This window comes from Pinus tabuliformis, chromosome 9 (genome assembly GCF_031772625.1).
Source record: "Pinus tabuliformis cultivar Carrire ecotype Pingquan chromosome 9, CPIR1, whole genome shotgun sequence".
Lineage (NCBI taxonomy): Eukaryota > Viridiplantae > Streptophyta > Pinopsida > Pinales > Pinaceae > Pinus > Pinus tabuliformis.
Genome location: NC_142307.1, coordinates 1,742,917,910 through 1,742,944,500, shown reverse-complemented (window position 1 = coordinate 1,742,944,500; position 26,591 = coordinate 1,742,917,910). Strand labels below are relative to the sequence as shown.

The 26,591-nt window shown below is 38.3% G+C and overlaps 1 protein-coding gene and 1 pseudogene across 2 annotated transcripts in view; one reads left to right on the top strand and one right to left on the bottom strand.

Moving 5' to 3' along the window:
* LOC149155683 (phototropin-2-like) overlaps positions 1 to 26,591 on the top strand; it is a 523,795-nt gene that overhangs the window by 426,687 nt on the left and 70,517 nt on the right. For both annotated transcript variants that reach the window (XM_089445926.1, XM_089445925.1), the window contains exon 20: positions 5,630 to 5,681. In XM_089445926.1, the coding sequence (XP_089302052.1) occupies positions 5,630 to 5,681 (52 nt within the window). The remainder of the gene's footprint in view (positions 1 to 5,629; positions 5,682 to 26,591) is intronic.
* On the bottom strand, positions 24,365 to 25,388 carry LOC149155684 (diacylglycerol kinase 7 pseudogene; annotated as a pseudogene).

The window sequence follows — 26,591 nt, the reverse complement described above, 5'->3', positions numbered from 1 at the left end:
ATTTCTTGGCAATTGCTGAGCAAGTGTATCTTTGCATGACAAATCCAAAAATGCTGAGTTTTCCTGAAAAGGAGTTGCCCATCGAAAGGGTCGCGCGCGGCGCGCGACGTGTTGGTGGAGAAAACCTGTTTTTTGCCCAAAAATTCACAAGTGACCAAAAATGCTCAAATTTTTTTGAAATTTGTGCTGGAGTTAAGTCATTTAGCATCATGCTCCTTCAAGGAAGCCTCAGCCAAGATGTGGAGGGGATCGGGCCTTTTCCTTCGTTTTAGTGCTTTGGCCAACCGTCTTTGGAGCACCTTCATTCTTGCCTTGCATACGTGCATTCGGGCCCAATAGTGGTTCTTCATGTTCCGGAGCAGGTCCTTATCTTGGTTGGCCTTGGCCAGCAACCTCTCCAAATGAGCATTGACCCGGAGAAGCATAGCCTCTCGCTCAACGGGTGCCAAATCACCGGGTCTCTTGCGAGCCAAGTTGCGGTCCTCATGAATCCTCCGCAACTCATCAAGAGTGTGCTCATTTTCTAATTGCTTGTTGCGCTGCTCCAAATATGTAGTTGTCCATTGTGCCATCTCTAACTTTTGTTGCAACAAGCGGTTCTCAGTCTCCTTTTGCTGAATGATCTCGTGAAGCTCCGTGCTAGGAGAATGGATGTCAAGATCAATGATGTCGATATCTGGATCACCTGACGGTCCCTCCTCAATCATGGGCTGCTTGCCCCTCTCTGATACCTGTGCTGCTGTCGTAAGCGAGGCCCCTTCCACCTGATGTGGAGATAACACTCGCTGAGCTGATGAAGAAGGTGAGACCCCTTCCACCTGATGTGGAGAAAATACTCACCGAGCTGATGCAAATAAGGCCCTGTGGCCTCTCTGATATGTGACCAATGGAGGAGAGCTGACATGTCTGGTCTCAGGGATATCATACTGCTGTGATGGTCCTCCCTCCTCATGAACAACCTCAGGAGGTGGTGGTGTCGCTGTGAAAAAATCACGAGAGATAAAATCCTCCCATGGGATACCCTGCTGAGCCAACTGATGTATGACCACAAGCTGGATCAAACCATAATGATAGATGCTCCTGTGTTGCTGTGCTGGGCTCTTTCTCTGCATCAAGGGCACCATCTTCTCAATATTCCGGCACATGAAAAATGGTATGTTCATCATCCGTACCCGTGTGAAATGCATCAACAAGCGAATATGGTACGAATGCAAACATGAAAATCTGCCCTCACAGGTGAAATAGCGCAAGATGAGCCTCATCAAGGGAGCATACTCATCCCTCAAAAATCTGAAAGGAAATACACCAGTCATGTGCCTCATATATGCAGGTTTAATGTAGGGCTCATACTGAAATCTGTCCAATAGTTTGCGCTTGTTCCACTCTTCTCAAACATTAGGTATCCCTGTTGCTTGAGCAACCATCTCAGGTGTCAATGTAAAATCCACCCCTGCAAGGTTCACATGCCCGTCATGCAAATGCAAAACAAACAAGCGGACCAATTCCCTGTGATGCTGAATTTGAGAGATCCTCTCGCAAAACTCATAACATGACAGGTGGCGAAAACATGTGACTGCAAGTGGACAAGCCTGCAAATAGGTCAAAGAGGTGGGCTCCTCTCTCACATGGTGACCACTCTTACCACCCCTGTGAGGCCTCCTTTGTACCTCAACCTCTAGTGTTGACTCACGGTCATCACTTTGCTCATAGTCGGTTTTGGTTTCTGACATGGTTTCAAGAGCAAAGTGACTGAAATGTACCGCTGCTTCTGCTTAAAATCTGTTGTTTTAATTGTTGAAATGCTGTTTCAAGGGGACAAATAACACAAGGGAGATGTTAGGGAGGGGAGACTTTTAAGGGAAATTAGGGAAAATATATGAAATAGGGAATTAAGGGAATGAATCATGACATATACACCTTCACACAATTATAATTTGCAAGGCTTTTATGGGAGGTAGGGTTTAGGGTTATATTATTGATTTTTAGGAATAGGGGTAGGGTTTTAGGGCTTTTGGTATTTTTGGTAGGGAGATTAGGTAGAAATTATATGGGAGGTGGTAAAGGGATGTGGGGAAAAAGTGGGGGTGAAAAGGATGACCTTGAAAACAGCAAAACAAACCCTAGCTTTACTAGCACTTTGACATTCTCAAGCAAATACACATGGACTCCTCATTTGAAAATAATGGCTTTTAAATACATTCTCATGCTCTTTCAAGCTTTAGCAAACAATACATTTTGATGATTGGAGGCCTACCTGCAACCTTGAAGAAATTTGGGGTCGTTTTGCAGTTTACAGGCAATTTTCTGTGGATGAATCCCCAACATGTAGCGCGCGGGTCTGGACGGGTAGCGCGCGCCCAACGCGTCGCGCTAGTGCTTTTTTCCAACTGCGATGACTCCCTTGACGCGTCGCGCTTGCCCAACACGTCGCGTGCAGGTCTGAACGGGTCGCGCGCGGGCTTTGTCTGCAATTTCTCTTCCCTTTCCTCTTTTTTTGTTTTGGCCTCTTCAACTACCTTATGTGCTCAAACCCACCCTCTCCCAATCTCCATGTTGTCAATTCCATTCCTTCCACCATCTCCCGATTCTTTTTGTTGTCACTCTCCTATCTCAGCTCCTCTCCTTTTGGTTAGAGGCGGTCATTATATAACTAAGTTATATTCCATTGAATTTGATTATTTTACCTTTAATAAATATGCTTGCCCACTAATTTTTATTCCATATATTTTATTTAGAGAATTACATTTATTCAAATATCTATGTCCTTTATCCTTTTTAATATATTTATTATTACTATATATATATATATTTGTAAAGTAAAATATATAGTTATTTATTCCATTGAATTTGGTTATTTTACATTTAATAAATATGCTTGCAGCCTAATTTTTATTCCATATATTTTATTTAAATAATTACATTTATTCAAATATCTATGTCCTTTATCCTTTTGATATATTTATTATTATTATATATGTATTTTTTAAAATAAAATATATAATTATTTTGGTTAGTATATAAAACAAATTATATATATATATATATTATACAATCATTTGTATTTATTGATATGTATATTATTTGAATAGTGCTTTGATTATAAGTATCACTCTACATTTTCATTACTTTATGGTGAATTAGGTATTTATCTAATATTATTTCAACATTAATTCGTTACCATGTAGACGTGTTCAATATTAACTGGTAGATATATTAGTGCAGTATATACATTGCATATGTAACTATTATATTCATGCATCGTATGCATATTAATTCACATTTTGCTAATACAATAAGTGTCTAATCGGAAGAGTTACACTAATTTATAATATCCATAGATTTATCATAACTATTATTTATAAACATGGAGAAACATTCAGAAAAAGAATTTTGGGTAAAAGGAAATCTCATTCTGAAATAAAACACTTACTAATTCCAATGTCAGGCCCTCGCTTAGCTTCCCTTGAGGAAATAGATTCAAACGAATGTGACTTGACCCTAACTCAAATGGTGATAAAAGGAAAATTAATCTTCTTAACCCTCTCCTATTGAAATCATGTGTCAACAAAAAAACACAGAGAGAAGTGGGTATAGAACACGGATAATTCCTTACTATACATATTTTTTTCTTGGTTTTACACATATTTCTTCTTGGTTTTAGAAGTTTTGATTTTCTCTTTAAATTAGTGAGAGTTGTGTATTTTCTAAATGCAATCTTCTACAAGGGCCCAGCTTATAATAGATCTAATTTACTGGGAAATTTGGTTTTCAGATTTCGCTGGGAGAGCCTGTATCTTTTGTATTTACAATACATTTGTTCTAAACAACAGAGTCTTATTCAATTTTTTTTTCTTTTAAACAATTTCTTTTCAAATCAATGTTGTGAGATTCACAGAGACTTGTGAGTCTTGCCGACTCTCTCCGGAAGCGAGCATCGTCTCCAAACTTGTAGGAAAATTCACCTAAACCCTATACTCGGCTGAAACTCTCCCGAACTCGTTGAAATTAGCCAAACTAGTAGAAACTCAAGTTCAACAACTGCATGAAACAAATGATATTATATAAGTTTTCGTTTTCCTTTTTCCATTTATATTTTATATTTATTAATCTTCCCTTTTTCCATTTCCTTGTATTTTATATTTATCATTAAATAAGTTCAATCCCTACATGAAATAAGTGATAATATAAAAGTTTAAGTTTTCATTTTCTTTCATATTTCTCTTTTTCCCATTTCTTTATATATCATTAGTATATTTATATATCATTAGTATATTTGAGATGGTTCCAACCTCGTCACCTTATATGAAAAATATACCATTTCACATCCCATCCCAAATTTAAATTATCATTAGTATATTTGAGATGGTTCCAACCTCATCACCCTATATGAAAAATATACAATTTCACATCCCATCCAAAATTCAGATTCCAAAATATACAATTTCACATCCCATCCAAAATTCAGATTCCAAAATTTAAAAGACTTTACGCTTTTCATTATTCCATCTATTCAAAAAAAAATTGTAATGATTCATTCTTCATAACCTTTGCTCGAAATGCAGTGATGCTAAAATTGGGAACGAAGATAACCGTTGGTAACCAAGCAGGCCCGTTTAGGGATGTTGATCTCTGTATTATTGGATGGATTGTAAACTATTTGAAATTTTTATTTATATTTCAGTTTTTGAGACAAATTTAAGTGTCAAATTTTATATCATTTGATTTAATTAAGTAATTAATAGATAAATTGTTGTTTTATAGATTTAATGGATGGAAATGTCATTATCTATCCTAATTCAGTTATCAAATCAGCAATGGGCATAGTCATTATTAGCTGTTATCAATGAATGCAGGTTGATTAGTCACTGTTATTCATGGAAAATCATGCCAGCTAGAATTACATGTTGGTGGTCCATAAAAGGAGAAGTTTTCGCCACAATACCTTTAGGTCTTGGGCCTTTAAGTCAGAGAAAGACAGGCTCTTAGCCAAGCATAAGAAATTTTAAAACATACTCCAAGCCAATAGAAATATCATTCTTATTTAAATATCATTCTTATTTTTATTAATTTTGTGAATTGAAATGTTATTAATTCTTTTTCACATTTAATTTTCTGTATTTTGAATTTTCCCTTTTTTTTTTTTCCTATTTACCAAGTTTCACCCAGTTTCCTAGTTTTGTTAAATCCCAAGCTGGTCGAGTGCTTGCCTAATTCTGAATCTCACAACATTGATTCAAATGATTATTCTAAATTTTCTCTCTTTAGAATCTCTCTCTCCAACACATTGCGTTCCTCCAGATTGTTTCATTGCAGGTTTGAAAAATATATGTATACAAACATACTTATCTACAACTTTATCATGCATTCTTCAATGAACTTGCGTAGTACAGGCAATTAAGTTTAGTCTATAAATGTGCTAATAATTTGTTTCCACTTATAAAAGCTTACAATATTTCTTTCATTTTAGGAAATAGAAGTAACTTTTATTTCTCCTTTCCCAGGTTGTGATTGGCCTTCAAATGCTTGAGGAAATTTGTTTACCGCTTGTTTTTCAATGTATTGTGGATAGATTCATTACACTATGCAGATTTGGTTCGGCCTGACCCATGCGGTCATCGTACCATTGCAGGAAATCATTACTGGCACAGGTCATAGTAGCGCTGTTGATTGGTGGGCTCTTGGTAAGCTTAATACTATTGGATGGAATTACATTTCTAGTTAAGGCTGAAAAAGATGGAAAGCTTTCCAATCTTCTTTATATATCAAATATAATCCCTTGAACGTTTTATTTTCAATGCGTTACAATTTGCCTTGAATACGTGCTATTCCATTAATCTGCTATAGACATGATTGTCTTGTCACAGTGATCCATGGATCTCCTTATGTATGACGAATTCTATCCAAATTTTGATCTCTATCACTATAAAATAAATCCTAAATATTTTTACCATAAAGTATTGTAAACGCTATTAATGTGGAGAATTTGGGCTTGAACAATGACTTGACAAGGTCCGAATAAAAGAGTTTGAACAGAATATAAAAATTCAAAAAATCTCGAAGCAGAAATATTTCAAAAAGAGATTTTATTTTTCCTTTTTGACGTTTATATTTGAAGCAGGGGTGTTTTTCTCCCTGCCTAGGACTGGGACTTGAGAGTCCGTCTGACCGTGACTGCTTGACGTTTTTGACTTGTTGTTGACAAGTTTGCCTTGCCTAGTAGAGAGTTGAACTTAGAACCGAGCTAAGTCAGGTCACCAACAGTGCCGAGTAATGATCAACCTGGGAACTCAAAACAACTTTGACAATTTTTTCCACTATGGAAACTGTTTTTAAACACCTATAAACTACTCATGATGGTTTGTAATACATCAATTTTGATTCCTGGTTGTTGATTTGTGTAGCTTGGGAGGTACTCCAAGCTCTAGGGTTGAAGCTTTTGAAGACAAAGCGCCACAAGGGCAGCTTGTAGGCTTGGAATTCAAGTATGGTGTTTTGGCACCCATCCTGTTTTGGGGAAAAACCGTGATGGATTCACAGCATGTGATGGATGAGGATAGTGCTCGGAAAGACGATTCCTAGTTGTCATTAGAGAGATGATTTTTTGAAGTTGACATAATTATTATTGGGTGTCAAGTAGGCCGACTTGAAGCATCCAATGACTTGTGGCTTCAAACAGACGTTTTGGGACCCCTTCTTTATGGTATCTATAGAAGGTGTTATGGAGTTATTTTGAGCATCCAATGTGCAACATTCACACTTGAGACAAACTCGTTGGAGAGGAGGATTACTTCTGATTTGGCCGCAGCAAAGGAGACTGGACAGCAAGGGCAATTGAGGTCTGTTTCAGGGGTCTTTTAGAGGGCCTAAGTTTGCTGTAAGGGAGGCCGAGGTAGCTCCCTAGAGGACCAAGTCGAGGGAGGGCTGTTTTAGCCTGCGTAGAGGTGGTTTCTTGAGTACTGAAGCCTTGGAGAAGCAGCAGAGTTTGTTGTAGGTGGGACATAGGCCCTACCTCATTGACTATGCCCAGAATAGCAGAAAAGTGAATGGGAACTTCTCCAAAGATGGGCCGAAGTCAAGAGAGGTTGTTTTTGTGACCGTTTAGGGGCTATTACAGCAGTCAAAGATGCCCTATCAGGTCACAGTCATAACAGTAGTGACGCAGATTTGAACAGCAGTTTTGATGAGTGTTGGATCCTCGTTTTTGGGTCAGATTTGGATCAGATTATAGAGCAGCCTGTTGGAGCCAATTGGAAGACATTCTGGGGAGGTAAGGTGTCTTCCTAGGAGCAGATTCAGCAGTGAATTATTGGGTGTCATAGATCTGGTTGGAGGGAAGCGTGTTGGCTACCCAAAGTATCCCTAGAGCAGCAGACAAGAAGGGCTGTGTTGGTGCAAGATTGGGTGAAGTTTTGGTGCCGAAGTGTAGCACTTTGATGGACGAAAGTTGCTGCTAGCCTGGAAGATTGGAGCTCAGGAATTAGGCCTACCCAGAGAGCAGTTGATGAGCCCGTGTTCATTGTAGCAGATGTGACTTGCAACAATGATAGGAGGCAACCCTCTTGGAGTCTTGATGTGTAGATGCCTTGATGGACTAAGGCACTACTAGTGAGCAGTACAGGAGCGATGGATCGGCAGGACAAGATACGACATAGAAGTTGCGCAACGAAGTTTGTCATTGTATCTTGTATACCATAGACTATTGTATTACTCAGTTTGTTTAATATAACAAAGATTGGGATTGTACATATTGTACAATTTTGTTTAAAATTGTGTATATTGTGCATATGTGATTTACTACTTTATATTTCCACTGTGCAAAGTAGTTTATGGTTGAGATTCTTGGTTTGGTAGCATCAGTGATTTTAAGACTCTAACCTAGACCCAAGGTTGTGGAAATTTAACATGGTATCAGAGGGTGTCTAAGATACTTTGAAAGTGAGTAAATCAGAGTTGTGCATAGCAAAGTACAGTGTGAGAGGGAGTCGGTCACATTGTGAGTGAAGGGTTCACTACAATGTCGAAGTTGTAGGTAGGTATTTGATATGAGGACAGATTGGATAGGTTGTCCAACTATAGTCCATGGAAGGAAAGGCTCAAGTTGATCTTCCAAGTCAACAAGATCTGGGATTTTGTCAAGAAAGAGATCAAGAAGCCAACCGACCCTAAAGAGCTGGAAATATGGGAATATTTGGATGCGAGGGTGAGACTGATCATACTATTTGTGTGAGGGATTCCCTAATACCTCTTTTGTCCAGGAAGAACATCGATCATGAGATGTGGGTGTCTCTTTAGAATTTGTTCCAAATAAGAACGATAACCGGGTATTGGTATTGGAGGATAAGTTGAAGTCCACCAAGATGTTAAAGGGTGAAAGTGTGACCTCATATCTGACGAGATTGTCTTAGATCAAAGATGAGGTTGTTGCCATCGGTGTGATTGTCTCAGATGGAGATATGGTAAGGATTGCCTTGAAAGGGTTCACCGAGGAATGGAATCGTTGCCAAGAAAAAGTTTCTAGACTGGGATAGGTTGTGGGATGACTTTATTCAGGAAGAGTTGCGAGACGAGGATCTTTAGCTGAAGTAGAAGGCTTCAGATGATGACGTGGCACTTGCATCACGAATGAAGGGTGAGCAAAAGGACTTGAGTAAAGTCAAGTGTTTCAACTGTGGCGAGATGGGTCATTTTTCATCGAGACGTCTGAAGAAGAAGAAGGGAGATGATGAGAAAAGAAAAGGGAAGCAGGTCACCTTTATTGCCAATAAAGCAGAGATGGATGAGATCGCTAGAATATTGGAATACGAAGAGGAGGATTTTGCTATGATTTCTCATTTCTCGCAGATTACTATCAAAGTGGATGCATGGTACGTGGATAGTAGTGCGACGAAGCATATGACAGGGTCACAAGATATTTTTGTGACTCTAGCTGGATGGGACTCAAATTTGCACATGGTGTTGGGCGACAAGAGTCAGTTGGGGATCTGAGGATCGGGCGTTGTGTCATTCAGAATGGAGACAGGACATATGATGTGGATCTAGGATGTATTGTTTATACCAGGACTCAGATATAATGTGCTCTTCATCTCAATGATGGAAAAGAAGGGGTTTGAGGCCTTGTTCTAGGATGGAAAGGCAAGACTTAAGCTCAGAGGCTCTAAGTCCGATGGGATTGTACTTGGAGTTAGAGAGCATGGTCTCTAAAAGTTGACTACAAAGCCTGAGGTTCATAGAAAGAAGTAGGGATAGGTGCAAGTTCCAAACAAGCAGGAGCAAGTGCAGGTGCAGGTGCAGGCTTCAAAGGAGAAGGCATAGGTTCTCGAAAAGAAGGTACACTTTTCCGAGAAGGTCCAAGTTCCAAAGACTCAGAAGGAGTCTACTTCGAGAGGGAGCTTTCAAATTCAGAGGGAGACTCTGCAACTCAAGAAGAGCGCGTGGTCAGTGGTGAGCAAGGGTGCTCCTACAATTGCCAAGAAGGAATCATGGAAAGAGTGGAAGACATTACAGGATAAGAAGAAGAAACAGGTTGCTTCCAATAGTGACAACGACACTTCCGAGGAAGGCATAGTTCATTGTTCACCATACAGGGATTACTGCGATTATGAGTGCCAAGAGTTGTGCAAGTGTTGCGAGCAGTGATGATGATGATGAGATACCTCCTAGTCTTGGAAGTACCTCCCTTGCTAAGAGGGAGTGTTTATTTTTGTATCTTGGGAGGTACTCCAAGCCCTAGGGTTCAGGGTTTGGAGGACAAAGTGCCATAAGGGCAACTTATGGGCTTGGAACCCAAGAATGGGATTTTGGCACCCATCGTGTTTTAGGGAAAAACCATGATGGATTCACAGCATGTGATGGATGAGGATGATAGTGCTTGGAAATACGATTCTGACGCATCGAAAATCGACTAAATCTGAGTTGTTTTTAGAGAGATATGAAATTTTGAAGTTGAAATAATTATTGTAATTGATCTTCCGGATCCATCCCATTCAAGTTGATTTTTAAATCAATGTTTCAAACCTACGACTGAGGTTCATCATCAAGAAATGAAAGTATGAATTATTGTGTGTCAAGTAGGCTGACTTGAAGAATCCAATGGATGTGTTGCTTCAAACATGATGTTTTGGGAGCCCTTCTTTATAGTATATATAGAAGGTGATATGGAATTATTTTGAACATCTAATGTGCAACATTCACACTTGAAAAAAACTCGTTGGAGAGGAGGATTACTTCTGATTTGGCCACAACAAAGGAGACTGGACAGCGAGGGCAATTGAGGTCTGTTTCAGGGGTCTTTTGGAGGGCCGAGTTTGCTGTAAGGGAGGCTGAGGTAGCTCCCTAGAGGACCGAGTCAAGGGAGGGTTGTTTTAGCTTGCGTAGAGGTGGTTTCTTGAGTGTTGAAGCCTTGGAGAGGCAACAGAGTTTGTTGTAGGTGGGACATAGGCCCTACCTCATCTTTGGAGGGTAGCGTTGAGTTATTTGGGGGCTGGCTATGCCCAAAATAGCAGCAAAGTGGATGGGCACTTCTCCAAAGGTGGGCCGAAGTCAAGAAAGGTTGTTTTGGTGACTGTTTAGGGGCTATTACAGCAGTCAAAGATGCCCTAACCAGTCACAGTCATAACAATAGTGACGCAGATTTGAACAATAGTTTTGATGAGTGTTGGATCCTTGTTTTTGGTCAGATTTGGATCAGATTATAGAGTAGTCTGTTGGAGCCAATTGGGGGACATTCCAGGGAGGGAAGTTGTCTTCCTAGGAGCAGATTCAGCAGTGAATTATTGGGTGTCATAGATCTGGTTGTAGGGCAACATGTTGGCTACCCAAAGTAGCCCTAGAGTAGTAGACTTGAAGGACTTTGTTGGTGTGAGACCTTCAGTGATTTACTGTGATAATCAGAGTTGCATTAAACTCACAGAGAATCCAGTATTTCATGACAAGTCAAAGCATATCGGGATCATATATCATTTCATCAGAGACTATGTTAAGAAGGGAGTTGTGAAGCTTGAGTATATTTCCACTGATGAGCAGGTTGCAGATATTCTTACCAAAGCCTTACCACGAGGCAATCATGTCTACTTCAGAGACAAGATGGGTGTGGTGAGGAACACCTTCCTCGGTAAGAGAGAGTGTTGAAATTTGGTACCGGAGGACAGGTGGTTCCCTTAGGCTTTGATCTTTGGCCTAAGGAAAAGTGTCCAAAAGAATTTAATTTTTCTCCCAAAGTGACTTTATAATTTTATAAGGTAAATCTAATTTAAAAGTGATTTTAAGTGATAAAGTTACTAAGTTTAATTTTAAAGTGACTTTTATAAAGTCAATGAAAAATTAGAAAGGAAAAGTGATTTTGGAAATAAATGACTAAGTGGGTCTTTATTAAAGTGGGGTGAATTAAAAAATAAAAGGTGAGATTTAAATGAGCATTTAATCTCAGCCTTAGATCTCAATTTATTTCAGCCATTGGATTTAAGGATCACCCAAAAGTCACTTGGGGTTAGATTAAAGGAGGACAAGGAGGAAAAGGTCATTAATTATTTCATGAGCAGAATGAGAGAAGGAGAGCAAGAGAGCAAGGGAGATTTCTGGACAGTGAGCTGCAGAGTTTCAGCAGCGGAGTTTCAGCAGAGCGGAGTTTCAGCAGGGCGGAGTTTCAGCAGGGCGGAGTTTCAGCAAGTCTGTACAACGGAGTTTCAGTAGGGCGAAGTTTCAGCAAGGCGGAGTTTCAGCAAGTCTGTACAGTGGGGTTTCAGTAAGGCGGAGTTTCAGCAAGGCGGAGTTTCAGCAAGGCTGAGATAAGTTGTAAAAGTTTGCTTGCTAATTTTTGCTGAATATTTCTCTTACTGTAAAAGGCATTTTCCAGAAATAAAGAAGAGCTCTCAAACTGGTTTTCCCCAAGAGTTGTAGGGGGTTTTTCCAGGGTCACATTGACCAAAAATCTCAGTGTTTAAATGTGTTTTAATGGTTGTTTATTACTGCTGATTTTTATTTCTGCAATTTCCAGCATTTTGTAAAATTTCAAGAATTTGTGTTTTCAGCAAATTTATTTTTTCCAGCTTGTTAAATGTATGGTTATGGGAAAGGGAATTTAACTATATGGGAGAAATAAGGAGAAACTGAAAACCGGGGTGGGAAATGAGAAATTTCTACAGTCTCAACAGACAGATATAAGAAGGGATCGATGTGGTGATGGAGAACGCACCAAAGTCACTTGGAGAATTCGATTTTCCAGAGTAGCAGCAGTCAATTGTTGAAGAGTTTGAGCTTCAGTGAGGAAGCAAAGATAGTGAGGCGTAGGAACAGTGAGGCTGGAGGAAGTTTTCTTGATCCAACAAGTACATTTGCAGAGAGGCTGAGATTTCTCCAGTAGGTTGCGCAGAGGCAGCGCAATGCCTCAAGAAAGTAGTTTGATTTGCTGAAGAGGGCAGACGTTTTTAGTTTCAGAGGCCAAGGAGTCCCAGAGTGTCGAAGAGACGTTTTCCTAGCCAGCAACAGGCACGATGACTAGATCAGTAGTTAGTTTGGGAAGCAGTTGCAGCAGGAAGCATCAGGCTGACACAAAGCTTGCGTAGGCCAATTGGATGGTTTTCTTTTCAAAAGCAGTTCAGTGTAAGAATTTCTCGGAGTGAGGGTAATTTCCCTCTAGTGCTTTTTCCAGTATTTTTCTCTGCAGGATTGCCATATTTTGGCATCCAAATTATTGTACTCAGAATTTTTCACTACTGCATAATAATAAAACCCTCAACTGCTGCACCTTTTTTCCCAAGTTGGGTTTCGTCGGGGACTTTTGTCCAAAAATAACGGTGTTATTTTTATATGTGTGTGTGCTATATATTCTCAGTTTCCAGCGCTATTATTTTTTCACAGTTTATTTGTGAAAATCACAGTGTGAATTATTGGATATTTTCCGTAGAAAACTGCAAAAAAATTGTTAAATAAATTAAAAATTAGGAGAATAATTTCCAGTTTTGTTAGATGAAATTTTTATAGTCCCTATGGATGAGATGATGAACAACTTGTTGCAGACCAACAAGTCAAGGAGACACAACTGAATGGCCTAGAAACTTGTTTGAAATTAAGAGGCAAGTATGATTATTAAGCACGATTTGGTTAGATTTCTTAATATTATGCTTTAGAGACTAGTGTCTTCAAAAATTAATGACTTGCACAATGTGAATTAAATTCTAATCTATCGGATGAATAGTTGCTACAATATGCAAATTCTATCCTAAATGAAATGCAAGACCTAAATCTATGTGAGATGCAAGCTCTTGGTAAATTTTAGTTAGATCCCCTATCTAAGTGAATCCTTCTTCTCAATGCTTTTGGAACTAGTCTCAAAAGTTGTAGAGAGAAGCCCAAAGGAAGGAGGATACGGCCTCATTAATGATACCTCCCGTGAGGCTCCAACTACCTAGGTGCCTCTATTCCTACAAGGGATTGCCCACCAAGGAACTACAAGGTCGCCTATGTTAACTGTGAATGACAGTCTAGAATCTTCAAATTGTTTGAAGAAGGTCTTATCTTCTTACAACCAAGCTTATGCTTGGAAGTGAATTTTTAGAGATGCACTTCTAACTTAGAATGAAGATGCCAGATGTCAGTGATTGCTTCAATGAGATTATATAGATGTGTTAAGTGCTTCAATAAGATTAAATAACTTGAAATTAAAATGCTCACAATGATATTCAACACAAGATGACAAGAGCAAGTAAATAAAGCACTTAGAGAACAAGATATTATCTCAATGAAACAAGATAACTAATATCAATGAAACACAATTAGCAATTCCAATTTCTTCAAGAAATTATTAGAGCTTATCAATGTGTCAATAAGATCTTATTTATTGAATTGAGACTTTTGTGATCCATATCAAATTTTTGAAGAATTCTTCGGCGAAAATCACATGGAGAAATTTTTGTCGACGTGTTTCGAACCAACCAGTGTGGTTCATCGTCGGGACAAGTTGAATGAGCAGATCTGGCTATGCACTTTAAATAGATAGGGCAGAATATCCACTGACTCAGATTTCTCGATAAGGTAACAGCTAGATTTGACCTCATAACAACTAGTTTGACCATGATAAGGGGTATTATATTAATTTATATTATTTATTTATTTTATCTATATAAAAGAAATTTCAGTTATTAATATAGAATAAATTAATATAATAAGTAAATCATAAATTAATTACAAATCAATTAATTTTAAATATATTAATAAACCTAAAAAATTGTTAGAAATGTATACTAGAATAGGTAAAATTAGTAAATCATTAAATAATAATAAATAAATAATTTCAAATATATTAATTAACAAGAATAAGAATAAAATTAATTTTGAACTGTTAAATAAAAATATTAGTTAGTTATAATGGCTAGTTTGACCATGATAAGGGGTATATATATATATATATATATGGTTATTAATATAGAATAAATTAATATAATATAATAAGTAAAACATAAAATAAATTAATTTCAAATATATTTATATATTAATAAAGTAAAATTAATAATAATAATAATAAATACATAAATAATTTCAAATATATTAATTAATAAAATTAATTTTAAATTGTTAGGTAAAAATATTAGTTAGTAATATAAATATTCGTCAAAAAAAATAGAGAACTCAAGGGTTGAAAAAAAAATTAATTCAAGGTCTATTTAAAGGTAAAAATAAAAAATAAATAAATAAATAGTATATTAAAATAGATTAATTTTAAATTCACTTTATGTAAATTAAGTTTAAATTGATAAAAAATAATAATAATAATAATAATAACTTTACCATATTAAAATTAATTAATAGTTTAAATTAATTAATTAAAATAGATTTAAATTAATTTTTGTAGATAAATTAAGTTTAAATTAATAGTCAAAAAGTTTTTACATATAAATTAAAAATAAAAATAAATATAAATAAATAATAATAATAAATAAATAAATTACCATATAAAAAATTAATATATCGATGAAATAAGGGTGGAAAAGAAAGAAAACGACTGGGAGGAGAGGGCTGGGATCCAGCAACTATTGATCTTCCAGTCATCCTCTCTATTGAGATTGTTCGGACTTTTTTCAATCTCCAAGGCTTCCCTAAATTTCCGGTGATGGAATTGCGACACTCTAGCAATCACACTAGCCTCCTCGATGTAGACATGATGATTGGTTTTCTCCACATGCTCTGCTAAAGCAGAAGACTTAGTTCTCATATGCTTGAGGTCAGCTGCGTGCTCACTAATCCTTTGATTAATGGAGCGACCAGTCTCACCAATATAGGGGGTCCCACAAGAACAAGGAATAATATAAATCCCTTTCATGTCCTTAGGGTTGATGGGATCCTTTACAGATCTGAGGGATTTACGAATGGTGTTGAGAGGTTTAAAAGTTGCGGGAACATTATCCTTCTTAAGAACCCTTGCAATCCTATCCGTGGTCCCCTGAACATACGGAAGATGGACACTAGGAATCCGCTCTTTAGGCCCTCTTTTGGTTAACGAATTCTTAGCTGCTTTGAGGAAAGCCTTTTGTCCCAAGTGTCTACTATAACCGTTTTCAACAAAGACATTAAGGAGGTGGGATTTCTCCTCCTCGAAGCTCTTATCATCAGAGATCCTTAAGGCACGAGTTGCAAGGGTGTTGAGAACCCCCAACTTCTGGGCCGGGAAATGGTGGGAACTAGCATGAAGATACTGCTCTGTATGAGTTTTCTTGCGAAATACTCGGTGGGAGAGGGAACCATCCTCATTCTTAGAGATAAGAATATCAAGGAACGGGAGGCAACCATTGACCTCTTGTTCCATAGTGAACTTAATAGCCGAGGATTGATTATTGAGATGATCGAAGAAGAGATATAACTCCTCTTGGCCGTGAGACTAGATGACATTAGTGTCATCTACATACCTTTTCCAAAGTTTAGGTAGGAAACGGGCTGAGTTCAGAGCCTTAGATTCAAAATCCTCCATAAACAGATTAGCAACCATAGGGGATAGGGGTGAGCCCATGGCAACCCCACAAGTTTGCTCAAAGAACTCTCCTTCAAAACTGAAAAAGGTTGAGGTGAGGCAGATCTCAACTAACCGAGCGGTATCTTATTTAATTCTTCTTATGATAAATTAGGCACAAGAAGACTTTATCATTTAGATCATAATCCAATGAAGCATAATAGATGATCTCAAATACATAATTAACAAGCACAATAAGAGATTGCTAACAGTGATTACATCAACAAACTAATGCAATTACCAAAATGATATGCCAAGAATGCAAAGATGGAAATGAAAGGATGAAAATGTTTGGTATGCAAAAGAGAGTAGCTAAGATATACTATGCAATATGCAAAATGCAAAAAAGAGAGATATACTCTAATGTCATTACAATGTTTTGCAATGATAAGAGATGCAATGGAGGGAAATTGCTAAGTCACCAATACAACTTAGGATATCCAAAAGCTTCTTTTACACTATATCCCTGTTATAGATCAGCCCACAAATTTATGCAATATCAATCCCACAATTCACTTGAATGCATTCACTATTCCAAATGAAAAGACCTTAAGCAATTATGAAATGACTTTTAGGGCCATAAGGCTTATTAGAATTGAATCTTAGGTACTTATTTCAAATCTGATCAGACCTCTTTAACAATGATATCAGTCCAATATTTTCAATTGCAAATGAGACAAAACAGTGACAAATTTGCTATTAAGTTTATTAGTGAATTACTTTAGGATCTTAAGGTTTCTTAGATTAGTTTTAGGACCTTTTCTTAATGATTATGCGTCGCCTCTTATGCCACTGTTGTTAACACTTCATATTTGATGCAAATTTTGATAGTGAAAAGAGAAGGATGAGGATACGAGGAACTAACCCTTAGGCCTAGTGGCCTATGCCAAATTTGGAGATAAAAGAGAAATCACTCCTCCAATACCTGCACTCACAAAATGTTAGCTTGAAACACAAAGAGAAGACCCTTTGGACCAATGCAACCATAAATTGTTAGCCCAAATACATATGCAAATAATGGATCAGGCTTGTCAAGGACTAGTTAACAAGACTAGGGGTTAGATTTTGGATGTCTTGGCCTTGTAACCCTTCAAAACATTTGCAACACCAATGGATTAGCCTTAGAATAAATGTATATGATGGATCTAGCCCTCCAAGGGTTGCGGCTAGGCCTAGGAAGCCAAACGAGGCTTGCAACCTAGTAAGAAAGAGGCTTTAGGCCTCACGGCTAGGGATTTTAGCCCTCCTTGTGCTAGCAGCTAGGCCTCCAGGGGCTAGAATTATGAAGAAAATGAATTTTTGGCCCTTGAAACCCTTCCTTAATGGATAATAAGCCTGCAAAGCCAAGATTAGCCCACAAATTGACAAAAATACAATGAGAAAACACTATAAACCCTTGCCCAAAATCACTTTAAGCCTGCATAATAAATCGTTAGCCCTTGAAATCACTTGAAAACCAATTTTTAAAGTCTCCAAAGGCTACAGTTAGGGCTTATGATCCTAATTGAGGCTGCAGGTAGGGTAAAATGGCCCTTTAGGGCTGCAACCAATGCTTATTGGCCTCAAAGCCCCTGCAGCCACCACATCCAAGAAAGATGTGTGAGTATTAAGCCCAAAAATGACCTCGAGCACCAAGGAACCACCTGCAAAATTAATTTAGACGGCAAATACTCAAGAAAACCCTAGTTGCAACAACAAAAAATCCCTTTAGGGCTAGCAACTTCCTCTTCTAGGCTAGGCGTTGCAAAAATAACACTTGGGTCTTGTAGCTTTAGGGCTCTAGACCCCAAATCAACCCTTCTTGGCTGGACAACTTCTTCATTCAGGCTGGACGACTTCTTCCAAGGCTGAAAACCTTCTCAAACCCTAGTCACCTAGGTTAGGTGAGGGCTAGGATCTTCACACTTGAGTTTCTCTTTGAAAATTTGATCCTTTAGCACCTGCAAGATAAATAAATAGAGCCCAAGACACAAGATTTATAAATTACTAAAATGAAACCCAAAATTATTCTTTACAAATAATATACAAAGGTTAGAAATAATTTACAAATTATTTACAATAATCTATAATGAAATTCTAGCTCTAATAAGCAAATAAATCCTTTTAGCTCAAATAGATTTTGAAAAATAATTTTGAATTTGGTGTACAAACCCAAGTTTTGCACAATAGATCGTTAAATAAGCTCAGAGTCCAAACAAGTTGTGGCCACCTCAAAATCCATGAACTTGGGCTTTCCCCAAGGGATGAATCCCCTGAAAATATCTCTACACACTCGAAAGATAGATTATCAGCTTCATAGGGGTTTGATTCACACATATAGACCAGAGATCTAGATATACCTGCTAAATTTACCAGCTTCTAGGTGTTTACTCTAGCCCAAAACCTAAATCAAGATACTTGTGCTAATAGATAGTCCAACCACTGGCTATGAAACAATAATCTTCAATAATAGCATAAAATTAGAGCATTAAACCCATTCAGCACATATCATGAATCATTAAGCGAGAGACACCTTGAATTGAAGCCCCAAATACTTTTTATTAATGCAAAAATTCTAGCAAAGCTTAGCTCAATACAAAATATTTTCAACATCGTTCATGTTACAATGAGGAGATTGAGAGCTTCCTTATATAGAAAAAATGAGAGGGAATAACTCCTCCAAGTGGAAATAATGGCTAGTTGTATTGATCCATGGCTTGATCCTAAAAGAAAAAATTCAATCCCTTGATTAGTTGGTACAAATCTCAAAAACAATTTGACCTTCCTTGTCCATTGTGCTGGAGGGGTCAAACTTTGACTTTTAGACCATCGAGGACCTGTAAAGACCATAACTAAAACCATGTGTAAAGACCATAACTGAAATAAGGTGATAAGCAGAACAGAAATACAGTAACTGTAAGGAGTTTCGAACACCTAATTGAACCGTTGCGTGCTCTGATGTAGTTGATGATGCCGCAGTTATTCTGATCCAATTACCGGGAAACCAATTCCTCCCAGCCAATCCAGTAAGCTTCTCACCGAAGCTCACTGCCCCCGTGCCCAGAACCTCAGATCAATGGAAAGCTCCCTCTGGTTTGAACTCCTGATTTCCTGGTTCTCCTACCCTCCACTCTCCATTTTTATCCCCCCTTCTCAGCCCTATCTCGGTGATTTTATAGTCAGGGCTAAGCGGTGGCCGCCCTGTACACCAACGACTCCACCGCTTACTCTCGCGGTGACAGCTTCCTCCAGCTGTGAGTCATCCTCCCGTACAGACGTTTCTGCTTTGCTTAAGGTTTAGTTCTTTTTATGCGATGGTTTATATATATAAGATTGAAGGTATTATAACGTTTGATCATCATATATATATTAACACTATTATGTTATATGACATACTTTATATTACTTGATTATATTGATATGTACCTTATATATATATACTTTGTTTTATTTATATATATATTTTTTTCTAATATATAAAGTTTATTTATGTTTGTTTTAATATAACTTTAAAACTTTAGATTAATTAATTAATTATTGATACAATACTAAATCTTTATTCTATTTTATAATTATCATTTTTATTGCTTTATTATTATTTTTTATACAGGGGCACATAATATGTGCAATTAAAGATGGGTCGTTACATACACTCCCACTTCAAAAAAGTTCGTCCCGAAGTTAGAGAGTTTTAAGTTTATGATTTCGATGGATAAATTTTACCCTATCCAAGTTCCCAAGCTATTCTAAAATCATCCTAACCTTCCTAATCTCTTCCGCTCCCATCCTATCCGTCCTCTACTGGAGTATGCCATGGCGTCAGTTTTACTGACCTAACCATTCATAAACTCTAAGGTGGCAGCATCGATTATACCGACTTGATTCCCAGTAGGCATCCGGCAGTCATCATCACACGTCTAGGGGAGCGTGATTCACACAGTCCTCCCATGACCCCAGGGTTCGGAGGATAAACGGTGGGCAACACCTCCACCCCTCCCAATAGAACTTAGGGCTAACACCCTATCATAGAATCACTTGGAGCTTTAATTGTTCTGAGGTTCTGTCATCACGTGGTCATCCCGGTAATTGGATACTTGAATCTGCAATCATACACTCAATCATGCATTCGTAAAATGTGCATTAGCATATTCAAAATAACTCATGTATTATTCACATATGATACTACAGTATAACATATTTTACCATTTTCTATGCATGTCTTTTGGCTTCCATCTAAAATGTATTCACTTCCTGATTTCTATGCCATTGATCATATTGACATGTAAAACAAAACAGATTTACAATATCTTAATTTCTATTAGAAGTAAAATCCTTTAACTGCCTTAACTTTCCTTCGACAACTATAATTTAATAAAATGAACCACATATATCGTTTTGGTATCCATGTACCAGCAGAAGTTAAACATATATTATGTCACAAAATTTCACGTTTATCTATAATCATTCAAAATGTTTCTGGGTCTCTGACTGCAATAGAGTAAAAATATATACTAAACATAGTTTAAAGTTCTTCAAAATTGACATAGTCTAGGGTATCTTTGACATATGTCGTCTGTATTTTCCCAAGTTGCTGGTCCAGGACTGTACTTGTCCCAATGGACCCTAACTTGGTCCACCAGGTGGTTCCTCAGCTATCGAACCCTACGTCCCAGTATACGTAATGGTTCGACCATTACGATTCCCTTGTTCCATACCTGAAGATCCCGCTATAGTGGGTTGATGCGCTGCTTGGTCGTTGCTGATTACTGCATGAATTCTATGATTATCTTGATTGTTTGATATTGGTCCCTCTCCAGTCCTATGCGACATATTCGACGAAGCTTCAGGGCAATCCCGTTGAAAATGCGGTCCCCCACATCCCCAACAATTTAGCGGCATTGATCCTCTTGACTCAGGACGTGAATTTCTAGAGAACGAGCTTCGTCCTCTCATGTTGATTTCTCTCGAATTTCTACCTCTGCTGGCAGTCCCTCGAGATGACCATGACCTAGCGTTTGATGATTCCGAGGCTATAGTGTTTACTGCCATGGGAGCTCTTGTTACTATATTTCTAGAGGTAGACCTGTTATCGTAAGGTGGCCTTGAGCTACCTCCGTTGATAAAGTTTCGAGGAGTCTTTCCAGGAAATCCTGATTGTAAAGGTTCTGCTAGCCCTATCTCTTTTTTGATTCCAAGGTGCTCTTCTGCATAACGACCACACTCAACCGCCTCGGCTACTGATGACGGTTTCCACATGCTTACCAAGGCTCTAATGCGAGGATTTAACCCAAATATGAAGCGTTCAGCTTGACGTTCATCAAAATCTAAGTAGTGAATGTATTTTACAAGCTCCATAAACCTAATCTCGTACTCTTCCACCGTTTTATTTCCCTGAATTAATGTATGAAATGCTCTTTCTTGCTGTTGTTGAAAGTATGGAGGTAAATACTTTGCGCGGAACCTTTCCTCAAATAGTTCCCAAGGGGCATTATCTGATGTAAGGTGTAGCTGCTTTCCCAGATTTCCCCACCAAATCAGGGCACTTTCCTTTAGTTGAAACACGGCAATTTTTGTTTTTTCCGAAGACGAATATTCTCTTAACCTAAAGCATCTGTTCATTCCTTCTAACCATGCTTCAGCGCGTTCACCTGCTCGACCTCTTGAGAATTCTAGGAGTCTAATTTTCTGAAGCTCTCTGGAAATGTCTTCTTTTGATCTTCTGGGCTCATAATTATTTGGTTCTACTGAACTGGTGGCTACATGATGAAATTCCCCTTTGGTTCTGGCCTTAGTGGATTCCTTTAATGTCTCCAATAAGGCTTCCAAAGAGTTCATTATCACAGTCAATTCTGGCGCTGGAGCGTTTGATGTTGACAATGGTCTTGGTGGTGACGATGGTGATGGTGGTGGCGATGGGGACAATGATGGCGACGGTGGCGGCATTAATGGTGGTGATGCTGCCCGATCACGTCGTCGTCGCTCATACGTCCTTACCATTGTAATGGTTCCTGAACACATAATAAAATTTTATCAAAATTTTGAGGTAGACAACCGAATTTAACGCATAATTTTCTTTTGCGACTTCACATTCATAAACGGGTATAGTTTTGCTATTTTTACCCGCTAGGCGGATCTTACTGGTACCGAGGTCAAGGAGGGTGGTCTCGCGACCTCCTTGTCCTAATGCAGGGTATTCTATCCTAGTATGAATAATGCAGAAGTGTATGGTTATTAGCTCCTAAGATCAAACATCTAAATAATATCCACAAAATGAAAATGTTAAAATGTCTCGTTACAATATACCTCGGTAACATACCCGTCATACCTCAATCTAGCTATTTCCTTTAAAGAAGGGCATACATACTTATATTTTGAATATATTACTTAGATATGGATTAAACCTATAATAAAATGGAGGGTTGTTCTGGTTCCAAATCAGTTTGTCCTTTAGCCGGAAAATTTACCATAGACATGTCATGATTACAATCTAGAAGAAATACAGTTCAGCAGATAATGTAGCATAAAGGCAATATAAGGTATGTAATTTTAACAGTTCACCATGGCACATGACAGAGGGGTAATTGGCATTTGCATTCAGTAAACTTGAATGCATTTGGGGCAGTGTAAAGATTATAAGAGGTTAGTTTAATAGTATGTAAATAAAATGATCTATACTATCCTTTCCTACATTAGTGCACCATCTCATTTCTAGATGTTTAAGAGCCACCTACAGGCATTATGTAACGGGACTACCAAAATCAAAACTTTGTAAGATCATGGCAATGTTAGAGTTGCTTTAGAGATGACCTAGCAATGCATTATATTGAAACTACTCTGTAGCTAAACACAAATCGTTGTATGTAACTACGTTTATGTATATCTAATTTTTGTTTATAAGCTCACAAGATTGTACTAGAAGATCATAAAGTTATGTTTTTGGAAAAATACTAGTTTACTGAGTTTAATACTGGTGTTTGCAAAAATTCAAGATGCTGGAGCAATTAATCTATGAAAATGGTTGACCTCTTTCCAAATATTTGTATTATTTTTAAACTAATAACGCTGCCTTTTCTCGATTCCTTATTAAAGGAATTGATGCAATAGCAAGGTTTCAATGACTTCATTGTGGTGACACAAGTGCCTATGGTATAAATTACCATTTGTTTTCATATTTATTGCAACAGGCAAAATGGAGATGAGATTAAGGAGTGTAGAGAACCTATGGTTCAGAGACCTGGAGATACTCAAATGGGTCCCGCACATGCCATCTTTGATTTAATGATTTCTATCATGGTTGCTGTTATGCACTCTGTACAACATGCAAAATTATGACAGCAACAGCAACAACCTATAATTCATGGTGACCAATAAATAACCAAGGTTTTTGAATAAAATAATTGAAAGGGTTGCAGCAACTTTCTAATGGTTGAAAATACATAACACAGCTGTCAATGGTAGCTGTCAGCATCTAAGATGGTTTCCAAGACTCCTTCAACTTATCAAAGTATGCTTAAATTCAAGAGATGTTTCAACGAATACTTAGTTTCAAGGTAATAAAGCTTACAGGTGCACTTACAATAGAGCCACAAACTGATTTACTAATAACATTCCTATGATCAGCTAAAGATCAAATATAATAATTGTATAACGTCTGTAAATGGTTGGATGGCACAGCTGAAGTGTGGTTCGCTTTTCGGTTTGGTCTTACGTGTCTGTTTATTGTTTGACCCTCACATGCTGGCCCTTGTATATAATTCTTTCACTACAGCTTTATTTCAGTTTATAAAGTCGCTCCTTCATCTAAACTGTCTCCTTGATCTGCTTGTCATACAATCATAGGAATGCACTCAAATACAAGTACATTGTCAGCAATGTCAAAATCACACGTAGCAGACCTAAACTAATTTGTGTACAATCCAAATTGACCTTGTTTTCAGATAAATGTCTACACAATTGGGTTGATGAAAAATGGAAACGACAAAAGCCCTTCTTGTGCTCATTATTAAATTAATCTGACAGGTACTCTAAATAGAAGAAAAAAAAAAACACTCCAGAATCTAAGATGAATTTGAAATACTGCATTATTTAATATAGTAATATAACATAAGCATGGGTTTAACAAGCCTAGCAAAATGACTATATAAATAATCAAAGCACACCTTTCAAACGAAGCAATAGATAACAGACGACATTGCAACCTCATTTAGTGCCATGCAAATCTTAATTAACCGCCCCACCTGTTCTGGTGCATTTCTCCTGTGCCCAACTATGTCTTCTGTATGTGTAAAAATCTGTTTGCCAAACAGCTAACAGAACCTTGAGATTGTACCTTCATCACTGTTCTTCATACTTCTTGATATTCAAGAGAGCAGTCTGTTCTTTGAGACCTCAAGCGTCTTGGTTTCTACTTAGTTGTGGATTATTTGAACAAGAAGTGCAGAACCACCCTTGAGTGCAACTATAGACAGAGTAGACCCTTTTATTTGAAACCGGTCCCCGAGCAAGATATGGTCTCTTATTACGTAGATGATGAAATCCATATGCAACTTGAGCATCCATGCCTATGCTGAAGTAGTTATAAAATACACCATCAAAAGAAGAAACATTGCCACGTGATTTGTGGTCTAATTCCCCATCTTGAGTTAATAATGATTGCTTTTGGGGTTTCAACGCATGAGGAAAAGCTACATTTTGTCCATCTGTCAAGTGGACATACTCGACTATTGACAGCCTTGAGCAAATATTTCTTAACTTCTGATCCCCATGCAAAAGAGAATGTTCCACCCCAGCCAAAAGATCTGGCCAAATCATTGCTTGTGCCAAGAGGAATAATTCCCACAGGTGGTATTTGTTTACACTTTTCCAATGGAAGACCAGATATACTTCCTAGCACCCATCCAACAGTACCATCACCTCCTGCTACCAAAACACGTATTCTATCACGAGTTTCCTGTGCACAAAGGTCACCATTGCTTGCCAGTTCTTCCAAGCAATGTAGACCATACTGAAAAAATTCTTCAGGTTTAACAACTGAAAGGTCAAAGACCTGTTCTTGGCTTATCAACTTCTGAAGCTGATTCTTAAGTTTAGGTCCCAGTTTAGCGCCAGCGCCACTCTTAGTGTTAATAAAGACCACAAGAGGAGCCTCCGGTGACTTTTCTTGTCCATTGCATTTGTGACGCCTTTCATCATACACAAATACTTTTGAGCGAACGGCCTCGGCTATGGCAATTCTCAGATAATTAGGAATCACAGTATGCCTGCGTAATTCTTGTGTGTTTATGTTCCATGCCAGCAAACAAAGACCTCTCGGAGGCTCCATTATAGGGAATTTGATGGCCGTGTTGTCGAGCTCGGCATTTTGCTTTCTGTTAACATCCGCAGTAGTAGAAGCTCCGGCATGTGATTCCATCATGGCACTAACAACCCTAGACGGGAGGTCGTCGAACAAGGCTCAATTTTATGGGATCGACGTAAGGTTGGTGGCAGGATAAATGGGGTCTTACGGGGGAACGCAATGTGAAAAATCCTCGGCATGGATTGCCGGTGTTGTTGGGAGTCTGCCATGACCATAGGTACGCAGTTACTGCAAATGCTTTCACCAACCTCTACGAATGGAATAAAATTTGGTATGATCTTCTGTTATCATCGGAAGGCGGTGTAAGGCGGGGACTGTTTAAAGAAATTCAAAAAGGCTGTCCACGCCGTTTGCCTGGGGCATTTTTTTTTGTATTCTCCTCTCGTAAAAGGATGTGTGGTGACCTAAGTTGCTGATAAAAACGAATTCGCCAAATGTTCAAGAAAATATACTATGAGTAAACCTGAGGGAAAGGACCGTGGATTTCGCGCACAGGTGCCCGACCCTAAGTCATGGACGGAACCCTATCGCGCTGAGGGTTTCACCTTGCCTTGCAACGAAGAAACATCAGATGCACACGCGTATGCTCGGCGCAAATAACCAGTTTCAATCGATGCAAAGCATCCAAAGGGAAATCTCTTTAGCAGCAGAGACCACAATCCCTCACGGAGTCGCAGAATCGGAAAAGAAATCTCACCGCAACGTACTTATAGACTTAACCAGAAATTTGAAATTCTAGCCGTCAGACAGACGCTCAGACAGCCGTTTATACGCTCAGACAGAGGTTTATACGAAATTCTAGCTGTGTAGGGCCTGTGAGGTCCCGAAGGGTTTGAACGCAGGCTCTGATACCATGTGTAAAGACCATAACTGAAACCATGTGTAAAGACCATAACTGAAATAAGGTGATAAGCAGAACAGAAATACAGTAACTGTAAGGAGTTTCGAACACCTACCTGAACTGCTGCCTGCTTCGTTGTAGTTGATGACGCCGCGGTTATTCTGATCCAATTACCGGGAAACCAATTCCTCCCAGCCAATCCAGTAAGCTTCTCACCGAAGCTCACTGCCCCCGTGCCCAGAACCTCAGATCAATGTAAAGCTCCCTCTGGTTTGAACTCCTGATTTCCTGGTTCTCCTACTCTCCACTCTCCGTTTTTCTCCCCCCTTCTCAGCCCTATCTCGGTGATTTTATAGTCAGGGCTAAGCGGTGGCCGCCCTGTACACCAACGACTCCACCGCTTACTCTCGCGGTGA